The sequence below is a fragment of the Nannospalax galili genome, unplaced genomic scaffold (assembly GCF_000622305.1).
Source record: "Nannospalax galili isolate Female #2095 unplaced genomic scaffold, S.galili_v1.0 scaffold103, whole genome shotgun sequence".
In the NCBI taxonomy this organism is placed as follows: Eukaryota; Metazoa; Chordata; class Mammalia; order Rodentia; family Spalacidae; genus Nannospalax; species Nannospalax galili.
Window position 1 is genome coordinate 1,857,515 of NW_008352136.1, and position 12,925 is coordinate 1,870,439.

At 45.4% G+C, this 12,925-nt stretch overlaps 1 protein-coding gene across 13 annotated transcripts in view; it reads right to left on the reverse strand.

Moving 5' to 3' along the window:
* Positions 1-1,701: 1,701 nt before the first annotated feature.
* Positions 1,702-12,925, reverse strand: part of Git2 (GIT ArfGAP 2) — a 56,600-nt gene continuing 45,376 nt past the window's right edge. For 11 of the 13 annotated variants that reach the window (XM_029554031.1, XM_029554030.1, XM_008848997.3 and 8 more), the window contains 4 exons: positions 10,601-10,683; positions 9,619-9,807; positions 6,032-6,095; positions 1,702-4,813 (listed from right to left, as the gene is read on the reverse strand). In XM_029554031.1, coding sequence (XP_029409891.1) covers positions 4,601-4,813; positions 6,032-6,095; positions 9,619-9,807; positions 10,601-10,683 — 549 coding nt within the window. In that variant the 3' untranslated portion in view covers positions 1,702-4,600. The remainder of the gene's footprint in view (positions 4,814-6,031; positions 6,096-9,618; positions 9,808-10,600; positions 10,684-12,925) is intronic. The other 2 variants (XM_008848988.3, XM_008848992.3) reach the window with 2 other exon arrangements.

Sequence of the window (12,925 nt, forward strand, 5' to 3'; positions counted from 1 at the left end):
CCTTCAGCCCAGAGAAAGAGCCAAGGTCAGTGGGCAGAGGTGAAGACCCTCAGTCTCTGTGCCAAAGGGCCTTGTTCCTGGACCTCACCCTGCTGGGTAGCAGGTGGGCCCCTCAGTGTCGGGCAGCCTGTGCTCAGCCTTTTTTTTTTTTTTTTTTTTTTCTGCAGTTGGCCTTGAACTCACAGAGATCTGCCTGCCTCTACCTCCCGAGTGCTGGAATTAAAGGCATGTACCACCATACCCAGCTCTGCCTGCATTTTGACAATATTCTCACAGTGCTATGAGCCAGTGGACAAGCTTGTGGGGGCTTTCAGTTGGTCTCACCTGACATCAGGGTTCAGTTGTCAGGGCCTTGAGGAGCTAAACACAGTCCCCACTGGCGGGACCTCAGGTTTTAGAGAGCTGAGAGCCATTTATGCAGTCTTAGTGGCTTGTCTGGGCAGCAGGCTTTCAGGCTGGCATAGCTGCTGCCACTGGCTTCCTCGCCATGAGGCCACATTATGGGAGATGGCTCAGTTACATGAACTGCCTGCCTGACCATCATAACGGTAACTGGGAGATGCCTCACTTCTTCAGACTGGGGGAATCCTCTTCCTGGTGTGTTCATTTCCTCTCCTGTCAAATGAAAATAAGCCTCTTCCTTCATAGAGTTACTGTGAAGACTGAAGGAGTCTTTGTGTGTTGTGTGTGTGTGTGCGCGCACGTGCCAGCCACAGTACATGAATGGAGGTCAGAGGAATCAAACTCACTCAGGTTGTCAGGCTTGAAGGCAAGTGTCTTTGCCCACAGAGCCATCTCATCAGCCCTTTGAAGAGGTTATCCATGTAGAGAACTAAGCACAGTGCCTGACAGCGTAAACAGCAGGTAAAAATCACAACTCATGCTCGAAAGCAGGCCAAGTGCTATGTAGTGTGCATGGACTGATCAGCCCACTGTAGCCCCTCTCACCTCAGAATCATTAGAAATGATGGTTCCCTGGCCACCCGTGCTGTTGAATCAGAGACTGTGATGGGATGGGCTCAGCAACTCTGCAGGACTTCCTGGAAACCCCACCCAGGAGGCACTCTGGGTATGAGCTGTTGGATCTGATTTGTGGGTTCTGGGGCCTCCCATGATGTTCTCCTATGAGGCTGGACCACACTGGGAGCACACGCCTTTCTCAGCCTTCACCTGCAGAGGCCTCAGACAGTTAGGTCCTGTCTCACTTCCACAGGTGGAACTGCGGGTGACTCTGACAAACCCAAGTGCACAGCCCCCAGGTAAACCTGTACAACGGGCCCTTCTAGAAGTGAAAATAGACTGGTGGCCTTTGCAGACTGAATTATCTGTTGGGAGGAGTGAGGGCATGTATACTGGGCTGCCTTTGGCTGACCTAAAAACTAAACAGTACCAGGATAAAACAGATGGGACTAACTTCTGGGCACAATGGCATGTCCCTCTAATTCCAGTGTTCATGAAGCAGAGGCAGGAGAGTGGCAGTCACAGGCAAGCCTGGGCTATATATAGACCCTGCCTCAAACAAAAGTAATAATGAAAAAGGCCATGTGTCAAAACACGCACAAGGAGAGAAGGCTGACGAGCTCCAAGGTTGGAAGCCCGGAGGGAGGGAGCAAACAGCGTTTCATTAAAGGAGAGAACTCAAATGCTTCTACCTGGTATCTGTAAACATCCACTGGAGACAGGTAGCACATGACCACACAAGACACTTAAAAGACTGTTTATTGTATAACTAGCAGGCACTAACTCTGAAATGATTTTACAACACATGAGGCTACAATAATTACAGGAACAGGATGCGTAACACAAATGAGAAACAAACACAGAATGAGTGACATGGAGAAACACTTGAATAAAAGGCATCTCATTTTTCCTATGCAGCATTTCCTTCTGTAAGAGCATGAGTTAAGTCCAACCAGGACAAGGAAGGAAAGGAAATCAGACCACCAAGAAGCTCGTGGTACTGTTGAGGATAAAAACCTCAGTTTGGGGACACATTTCTGTTTTGGGACAAGTCACTTGAGGATTGGGGTAGCGCTCCGAGTTGTGTTTATAGTTCCAATGTCATGAAACACTGCACTCAAGTCCTGGGGATCAATCCACTGTTCTCTGGCAAATAAAAACTATCTGTGTTCCCAGACGATGATGCATTTTGGGGACTGGAGCTCAGGGCAGAGCTGTTTCCTTCTGTTCATGGCAGGGCAAGCTTATCAGCTGCACCTCTGTCCTCTTTCAAGGAGGTGCACACAGGGAGACAGAGATAGAAGCAGTCTGACAGGATGCAGAGGTGAACTGTGTGAGGCCGTGGGATCCATGTGTGAAGGCAGCCAGGACAAGGAGCAGAGTGTTGTGACCTAGGTCAAACGAGGTGCTTGACCTGGACTTGCAGCCCTCCTGCCCCTGCATGCCCTCTCTCTGGAGCTTCTGCCTCAGGCCGGCACTGTGGACTGATTGCACAATTTGAACTATGTCCTCTGGCAGGTCCTTTTATGTTCAAGGGAAGAAACTGTCCTACCTGTTGCAAACAATTCTCTTCCTAGAAGCCTCGAAGACCTGCCTTTCTTGGGGCCCAAGGGAACCAGCTCAGGATTGTTGCTGGGTTCTTCCCAAGGACCCCAGGGAGCTGGTGGGGTGGGGTAGTGGAGTCCAAGAGGCATGCCGAAAGCTTAACTGAAAGAGACGATGCCTGTCCTCAAGCTAGAAGGCCCCTTTCGAGAAGGCATCTCCAGGGCACCCGACAGTCACGCAGATTTTTAGGCTATGTGGACAGAGAAACGGACCCTTTCCCATGCTACTCAGAGCAGCAACTCTGACAAGAGCACCCACAGCTGGGCTTAGAGGACCTGACACTCTGGCGTTATTTTCAGGACAGTACTGGGTCAAGCTATAGAGGTGATAGAGTCAATTCTGGGAAAATGGAGGCTTAGCACACAGTGAGGTGACCTGTGGTCTGATTATTGAGACAGAACAGCTGGGAAGAAAGAGGGCTGAGAGTAACTTCACAGAGAGTGACAACTGCTGCCTAGACCGGCTCACGGGCTATTCCTGGTGGCCAGGAAAGCCAGCCTAGATTCCACAGGTTACTTGCATGTATTCTATGAGCATGTCTGGATTGGCTGCCACATTTCTAACTAGAGAGATGACATTAAAAAAAAAAAAAATCCAAATTTCTGGTGCCTTGGAAAACAAAATCAAACTTGTAGCATCTACTTTTCTATCAGCAACATGAGGGGAGTGGAAGAAGCTGCTGTCCTCACGGGGTCCACCAGGACCTTCTTAACTGTCCTCTGGGCCCTGCTGCATACCTGGCTGCCTTCATTCATGCACCCTGCCTGCTCTGTCAGATCAGGGTATAGCTGCATGAAACCGATGCAGTCAGCAGGGACAGAAATGCACTTTAACAGTCAGAAAAAGAATCTTTGAGTAACCTCAAAAACTGTCCTGGCATGGACTAGACTTCAACCTGTGCTCTTCCAGAGCTTTGGGAGAATTGCAAATGGCTAGAGCCTTCTCAGGAGAATTCTTCCTGCAGAGCTGTGGGTGGAATCCAGGCCTTAGTGTATTAGGCATACACACGACCACTGTGCTACATCCTAGCCCAGGAACTCTTGATAACTGACGTCTAAGTACCAGTGAGATGAGGGAGAGAAACCAGCTGGGATGACTGGGTCTTACCTGGAAGAAGTCCTTCCAGACGAGCAGACGTGCAGCTGCTCATGAGTAGGCTGTGAGGGTCAAAGGGTGGAGGGTGCACTGCAGTGCTGGCCCACGGCAGGGATGCCTGAACGGCAAGCCTGAGACTCGTGCGTCTCTTTGCTGTGTTCTCAGTGAACTGTCTGGCAGAGTCCCTGACAATGATAGGTAATGGTGGTGCTCCTGCTCTGAACATAGCCAACTGACCATGATGTGGAGGAATTCGTTATTACTTTATTCGAGTCTACGGAGATTTCAGGATGAGGGTAAAATCTTTATGGAGATAGAAAATCAAGATAAAAATATTAAATAACAGAACACCTAACATGATATAAAAGTTAGAAATGGATCAGTTCCTTGTTTTCTCCCAAGAAGTTGATATACTATTTTTAGAAAGTGGCTAAGTCCTTTCCCTGCTTACATGCTTGGAGACACCCCAAACTCAGATATTCTGCAGTAGGATAGAAAATGCACCTATTGCACAATGCTTGGTAGGCAAGAGATAACAATGACTTTGTAAAAAATTCAACTCTCTTAAGAAAATGTTTTACTTAAAAATATCACTTATAGTTTTACCCACAGGCAGGATGGAAAAGTTTTAACAAACTTTTAAGAATGAAACTACTTTTGGACATATATGACTGTGACCTAAACGCTTGCTGACAACACAACAGAACAATAGAAACTGAGCTAGAAAACAGGCACAAAATAAGGCAAGTGGGTTAAATTAATAGTCAAAAATTTGTTAGAAAACATGCAAAAATAATACTGAGGGTTTTTTTTTTTAAAATTTTAAACTATCATTAAAAGTTTCTATAAAAATCTGAAGAGTTCCATGTCTAAATTTGAAGTTGGACTTTAAAAAGCCTAGAAAATATAGAAGGGACTAGAAGGGCCAGCACCCTGCAGCTCAGCTGCTGTTCTCTTTGGTGGTGATGGTGACCAGCTGTTTGGCGGCCTTGGCGATGTCATAGGCACATTGGATGACCTGCTGTGTGACGAGCTGCACATCAGTGGGCAAGCCCGAGTCCCCGGGAAGGGCCTTTCTGCATTCTGACTGGAGCCGGTAGGCACTGGATGTCAGTAACCGGAGGGAAGTTCTCACCGTGTCAGACTTGGGTTTCTAAAAGGAAAAATACAGCTGTTTGCCATGGACTGCAGGGTAGACATCCACCAGCAAGAAGCAAGCATGTTCCTGAAAGCAACTTGAGTTGTTCTATAGAGTCTAAACATTTTTGGTTAGGCATTTTATTTTATTTATTTTTTGGTCTTTTTGAGACAGGGTCTCCCTGTACCCCAGCTGTTGAACTATCTAGCCTTGATTGGGTATTTTAAACATTAAGCTGCTTTGCAACCCATGGCCTAAGGGATAAAGAATCATTCTGATGAAAAGATCAAGGTATATTCCAGGGAAATTTTAGTAGTACCTGATATTTTGAGGTACTTAAACATTTATTTATATTTGTCTTTTACAGTATGAGTGTTTTGCCTGTATGTAAGTATGCTCATGTTGTGCAATGCCCACAGATGCCAGAAGAGGGCATCAGATCTCCTGAAACTGCCATTAGGGATGGTTGTTAGTCACCTACCATGTGGGTGCTGTGAACTGAACCCAGGTCCTCTGCATATATAGCAATGAGCCATCTTTCCAGCCCTATTTTGAGGTACTATTAAACAAATATTAACCACATAGGTAATCAATTCTAAATAAACTTTATCCTATCACTGCTTAGCTTGATTTGTACATCCTTGTCTTACTAAAGTCATATTCGTGTAGAACAAAGCACTTCAGGGCTGGAGAGACAGCTCAGCAGTTAAGAGCAATGGCTGCTCTTGCAGATGATCTGGGTTCTGTTCCCAGCACCCACATGGAAGCTATTAACCAACCCCAACTCTAGTTCCAGGGGATCTGAAGCCCTCCTCTGGTCTCCAATGGCAGTGCATTCCCAGGCACTTACATGCATGCAATAAAGCACTCATACACATAAAAAAAATAAAATAAAATAAGCCGCATGTGGTGGTGCACACCTTTAATCCCAGCACTTGGGAGGCAGAGGCAGAGGCAGGCGGATCTTTGTTAGTTCAAGGCCAGCCTGGTCTACATAGTGAGTTCCAGGACAGCTGGGGCTGCAGGGAGACCCTGTCTCAAAAAGACCAAAAAAAAAAAGGTTAATGTAACAGAAAGATTACAGGCCAGGGATGTAGCTCAGTGGTAGAGCGTGTACTTAGCATGCACAAGACCCTGGATTCTATCCCAGCACCTCATCTCCAAAGATAATACCAAGATCAAAAAGAAAATTCTAAAGCTCACCTAAAGCAGGTGAGCAGAAAAGTGACTTACTTTGGGGAACAATGTCGCCATCTCTGTGACAGCTACATGGATCCTCTCTGAGCAGGGAGTGTAACTGCAAAAAATTGAAGTGGTTATTCAAAAACAGTCTGGATAATTCAAAGGAAAAGAATTCTCAGTGGCCTGACAGGTTCCATTTCTATTCCCTTAATGAAGGGGCTGCATACCATACTAACAGAAGATGCATGCTTATAAAGCAGGGTCCCCATGTTTTCATGAAAGCCTGATAGAAACGCTCTCCAGGTAAGAAACGTGGCAGTGTATACTGGGGCTGCAGGAAGTCACAAGCCAGCTAGGGATGAAGACACTCATGCTTTGTCTAGGGGCCGCCTGCTTCTCATAAGTTTATCTTCCAAATTTCCAGCAAGAGAATCAAGGATTTCCATGCCACAGTCCAAAAGGTGAAGAAGAAACAGCTGGGAACAACGGCTGGGAACAATTCCTGACAAATGCAGTGTTCATGTTACTATGTGTCATTTAACCAGTGTAAGTATAAATCTCTTCATTCAAATGCTCTGGGTTACAAGTGTGCAGAGAACACAGGTGTGCGTCACACTCTCCTTTAGACTCTCATCTATTCTGTCACCAAGTCCCAAGTGCTGGTTTGTGATAAAATGCTATTCTGGCTGTCAGCACTTTCTGTCACTGACAAGCTAAGAAAGCAGCTCCCTGACCCTGTTTGTTCTCATCCTTTCCTCCAGGCTGCCTGGCCTGCCAGGGACTCCACAGATGACAGCACAAGAGCCACAACCCAGGGAGGAAGATAAGCCCAAATCCTACTGATGTGAGAAGAGGGCTGAACTCCTGCTGGGCGGCCACCTTAGCTCCTGACAGCAACCAGGAGACTGTTTCCTGCTTTCCTTTAGAGCCAGTCTCTTTCCACATAGGAATGGTAATCTGGTTTCATCCAGCTGAAAGACCAGCAGATGGGGTTACTCACTGCATCATACAGTGTCAGGTCTGTGGCCTGAGGACTCTATGCTACAAGCAAGGTATAAAGGGACAAACACAAACTTGATGAAGTACTGAGTGACAGTTCCTAAAATTTGCCAAGTTTGGGCTTTATGTACAAGAGGACTACCCCACTACCTGCGAGGAACAGGGGTCGTGGGAAAGCACATTTGGAAGTGCTCTTAGCATGTTAGGCAACACTGCCATGACTGTTGTAGGTTTGGCCTGTCAGAGATGTTTTTAAAAGTTTACCTTAAAGAAACTAAATGCCATTCTGTGTCCATCACACACTTAAAGACCTCAAGTCTCCATTTTTAAACCATAATACTGACTTCTGAATAAAGATTATCATAAGCCAACTCTATTTCAAATTTTATTTATTTTTATTTATTACTGTGTAGGTATATGTGAGAGAGTAAGCGAGAGAGAGAGAACACAGGGGCCCAAGCAAGTAAGGCTTCAGGAAACTCAGGGGTGAGGGGAATGTACTGGATGCAGGGATCCAGAACCAGACTCAAGGGCTGGCACTACCAACTCTGGATAAGCTCAAGCAATGGAGCAACAGAAGAAGGAACTCGGAAAAGGGCAAGGCTTGCATTAGTGTGGAGATCATACATGAAAGCATCCTGGATAAATAAATAGCCAAGGATTTTAACAGAACATTAAATAATTTATAAAATGTAAATTCCCTAGACCAATTCTGGCTTTAAACCAAAAACATAAGCTAATAATTAAAATCATCATTTTGTCCAAAAAAGACAAAAACAACAACACCCTCCCCCCCCAACCCCCCATCATTTTCTCATGGTTTTAAAGGCGATCACATCATAAAATGTATTCAATGGATTTCTACATTAAAGAAAGAAAAAGGAAAATCTCTTCATATTGACGCAAACACCGTATTGCAATCCCTGAAGCCTGAAATAGCTTCCAGGCCACTTTTTTTTTGGTCTTTTTGAGACAGGGTCTCCCTGTAGCCCAGCTGTCCTGGAACTCACTATGTAGACCAGGCTGGCCTTGAACTCACAGAGATCCACCTGCCTCTGCCTCCCAAGTGTGGGATTAAAGGTGTGCACCACTACGCCCAGCAGTATTTTTGATAGCCATCAAAGATAGACATCAGTACAAGCACATTTTCAGTCCAAAACGTCAGCACAGCATTTAAAATTTTAAAATTAATTTTATTTTATATGTATGAGTGTGTTGCCTGCATGTTAAGTGCACCCATGCCATACAATGCCTCTGGAAGTCAGAAGAAGGCATTGGATCCTTTGGAACTGGAGTTACAGATGGTTGTCAGCTGCCACGTGGTGCTGGGAACAGAACCCAGGTCCTCTGCAAGAGCAGTCAGTGCTCTTAACCGCTGAGCCATCTCTCCAGCCCCTAGCACAGCATTTCTTAACTGTGTAAGGAATCAAATGTGGAGCATGCTGACAAACTGGGAGCACTCAAGGATTTGTTCTTGTTCAAGGTTCCCTCACAACTGTTGTGGCTACAGTGTAGGAAATTGTGGTTCACTCTGCCCTATGCGGTGAGGTATAGCCTCACTCATGCCATGAGCAGAGTGATGTGCTCATGCTCACGTGTGAGACACAAATGTCTTGGCAGAAAGCGGGCACTGGGAAGGGAGGGAGATGTGTGCAGTAGCCCTTCCCTTTTATCTTCCCATAAAAACATATCATGCCTCTCTGCAGAGACATGGTTCTGGGAGAAGTCAAATCATAAAAAAGAACAAGAGTGCAGACGGGTGGGTAGTATAGCAGGGACAGCCACAGAGGAAACCCAAAGCATGGGAACATGCTCACAAGAAGATGAAGAGGATAAAAGGGCAGCACTGTGTTCACACCAGGTCTTCTGTCTGTGCAAGGGTCAAACAGCTCTTTCCTGAGCTCTAATCTTTGTTCATGGGACTGCTTTCTCAAACCCAATGGGATGCAGCTTTGAGTATGCCTAGATCTGTCCCTGTGCAAAATGAGAATGTCATGCAGAACAGTTCACAGCTATCAGAATTCTCAAAGAATAGCATCAGAGCAAGAACCAGTCCCTTTATGGGAGTACCTACAGGCTACACTTGTGGTCAGATGAAGCAGAGGACCTTAGCATATACTATGCACACACATGCATGTGTATGCACAAGGGAGCCACAGATAAGCAAGCAGACTTCCCTCAGGACAACCTAGGAACAGTAGTGGCCAGAAGAATTATCTGGCCAGGCATGGTGGCGCATGCCTTTGATCCGAGCACTTGGGAGGCAGAGGTAGGCGGATCTCCGTGAATTCAAGGCCAGCCTGGTCTATACAGTGAGTTCTAGGCCAGCTGGGCTCAGGGAGACCCTGTCTCAAAAAGACAAAAAAAAATCTGCAAGTCATGAGTCACTTTCTCGACAGTTGCTGTCCCCAAAATACTGCAGTTTTATTCTAGATGCATTTATTTTCAGAGAACTTTGTAATGTGGTAAAAGCAATAACATCACCTCAAACCCCCAAACAAACAAACCATACATGTGTTCTTAAATTTCTAATTACTTTCAAGTCACTCAGTTTGAAAGAATCTTGGTTCAGAACTTGAGCAGTGTCCCTGCTGATATGGGGCACCCATTCTCCCAGAGTACAACTATAGCCTCCTTACCTGTCATGTTTATTTTCCTGAGCTGCTCTTAGGAGCTCCTGGATGTTTTTGGTGATCTGTTCAGTCTTCCGGATGACATCCTCTGTGCTGGGGAGCACAGGGCTTGGAACCCCATGAGCTTCTGTTATGTCTGGTACTGAGCCATCACCTGGCCATACCATACTCCTTTGCCTTCCCTTCCGGCTTGATCTGTGGAGAGTAAAGAATGGCCAACCATGACAGGTGCCTGCTAGCTGTTTCTGTTTCTATGTTCCATGTCTCTGGCACTCCAGTGGGCTTGCTTTATGATTTCCTTTATGCTTTTTAGCAGGAGACTCTCAAGACTCACAGTTAAGTTCTTTATCAACTGGCAACTACAGCTTACCTGAAAATTTATCACTCTGTCTTGGGCTGGAAGTTAGGGCTGTTGTAGACAAGGCGAAGGGGAAAGAGGAGGAAACAACAAGTGGAGAAGGTGTGGCTTTATAAAATAATCCCCAGTCAAGCCAAGTCCTTGAGATACAAATGCTGAATGTAACCTGCTGTCAACTTGGCAGAGTGGTATTGACTGCAGTACACTGTAGCTACTATAGATACTCAGAGAAAGGTAGAACGTATTGGCAAAAGGACAAAAGCCCTTGAGGCAGTGACTTCAGTTGAAAAGACACAAATAGGGGGCTGGAGAGATGGCTCTCCAGCCAGTTAAGAGCACTGACTGCTCTTGCAGAGGACCTGGGTTTGATTCCCAGCACCCATATGGCGGCTACAAACCATCCTTAACTCCAGTTCCAGGGGAATCTGAAGCCTTCTTCTGACCTCTGCAGCACTGCATGACACAGGTGCACTCACATACATGCAGACAATATACTCATACACATTAAAAAAAAAAGACAAATACTTTAAGACCTTAAAGCTCTGAAAATATAGACAAGGGGTATAGGTGGTGGAGGCCTGCAGATCTGTACCCGCCCCCCAACCACCACTGCATTCATCCTGCATGTACCCTGTGTCCTCCGGCTCAGTGTCATTAGGAGTGTTGTCATAGTCACTCTCGGGTGTGCTGTTCTGCTTCTCCAGCCTGGAAGCCTACAAAAAAGAGAAGGGACCGCCATTAGTTTAGAGCATCATGTCTTTCTTCAGTCTCTCCAGGGAAGACTGTGGGGCTATGTGACCTTCATACCCAGAGCTCATGGGACAAGAGCCAACCCTTTACTGGAAATCTAGTAAAAGATGAATAGCAGACCCCAAAAGTGGTTTCTTTCTGTACTATTTTCTTCTTAGCTTATCAACAACTCAATAAACCAATCTCTGGTACAAACTAATAAGCCGACACAGACATATAACACTATCTAGTTTAGACTGGAAAGGAACACAGAGTTTGTAATACAGTGAGATGCAGTTAATAAACAAATATACCAGCACTTATCTGACCAAGGACCTTCAGAGCTGGAAGTTACCTGAAGGACTGGGGATGTGTGTGTGTGGTGGTGGTCGGGGGTGACTCATCTACAGGCATAGAGACTACAGAAAAGGAGGATCAAGAGCCCAGGTTTCAACTCTTCAGTACTAGATGCCTGGGGCTCATCAGACTGCTACTGCTCAAAGCAACTATGGCTCCAAGAAGAGCTCTCAAGAAAGCCATCCACATATTGTCTCTGAACCAAAATAGATTAGTCAAGCATGATACTTTCAAAGCACTTTTACCTGTTTCCCAAAATATCTACTTGTTAAAATAAAGAGATTCTATGCAATCATGGAGATTCAAAATGGGCTGTAGATTTTTAAAAAATTATTTATTTACCTGTATTTTTTAATGTATGAGTGTTTTGTATTTAAGTGCAGCTGTGTCATGCAATGCTGGAGGAGGCCAGAAGAGGGTGTTGGGTCCCCTGGACCTGGAGTTATGGATGGTTGTTAACCACCATGTGGGTGCTGGTAACTACTGAACATGGGTCCTCTGCAAGAGCAGCCAGTGCTCTTAACCACTGAGTTAACTCTCTGGCCCCTGGGCTGCAGATTTAAAGCAGGAATCTCCAAAAGACTGGCAGGGCCTCCTCTCCCTATGTGACAAAACATGAAGGGGGGGCTACTTGCTTTGAAGGGGACTGTCAATTCTAGGGCATTCAGTTGAAAACTTTTTCCTCAGTATTCATTTTAGCTATAATGTTTGACATTTCTTCATCTAGAAAATAAAGTGATTATAAGCTAATATAAAATATAAACTGATTACCTTTCAAAATACAAGTAGGAGCTATTTCCATCTGTGCATCTTGAATTTAATCTAGGTTAATTAAAACATGGAACTAAGTAATATAAGTAATATAAGGTCCTAACCCTAATGGCAGAGCTCTGTTTAAACCCACAGAGACAGCCAGCCTCATTAGGAAGGATGACTGTGTGAGAGGAAGTCAGTTTAAGGAAGTCTATGTGAGGTCTGTTAGCTTGTCACCGATCACATGCCTGGCCAGCTCCAAGGCAGGATGCCTCCACAATCATGCCACGTTTTGCTTCCTCTCCCCATGCTGTATGTCTGCCCAGGCCTTCCATATTTCTTGTCTACTTCATTCCTCCCCCGCTAATAGGTGATACTTGTATTTGGTTCCTAAAATTCAGCATGAATTTCCTTATTCACTCAAATCTATCAGGAAGATGATTCAAAGTGTTGCTTGGAGCCACATGAGATTTCAAAGTCACAATCTGCAGTAGCTTCTGCTTCACTGCTGCCCCATTCTGACCGGGCTTTATGACAAGTCAGTGGTTACTGACACAAGAAGCCTGGGTAGCAGATAAAAGGCGGGCACCACATTCAATGGAGGCAAAGTGACGGCAGGTCTTGTGGACCTAATCTCAGAACCCGTACCTCCCTAACCCCTTCTTACCTTTCAGAGAATGTCTAATCTAAACATTTATTTTCTTTTTTTTTTTAATTTTATTTATTATTTTTATTTTATGTGTATGGTGCATTGCCTGCATGTAGGTAAATAATCAGTGTCATGCAATGCCTGTGGAGGTCAGAAGAGGCTGTCAGATCCCCTGGGACTGGAGTTATGGACAGTTGTCAGCTGCCATGTGGGTGCTGGGATTTGAACCTGGGTCTTCTGCAAGAACAACCAATGTTCTTAACCACTGAGGCCATCTCTCCAGCCGCAACATTTATTTTCTTTACTTCACAAACACATATACAACACATATACACACGAACAAATGGCACTTAAATTATATGGGAAAGTTCATTCAGTGCGGCTCCAGTAGGGGAAGAAAATCTAGAAAACAGACTCAATCCTCCCACCCCTTATTTTTGGTTTTTGACAGTCTTGCTATCTAGCCC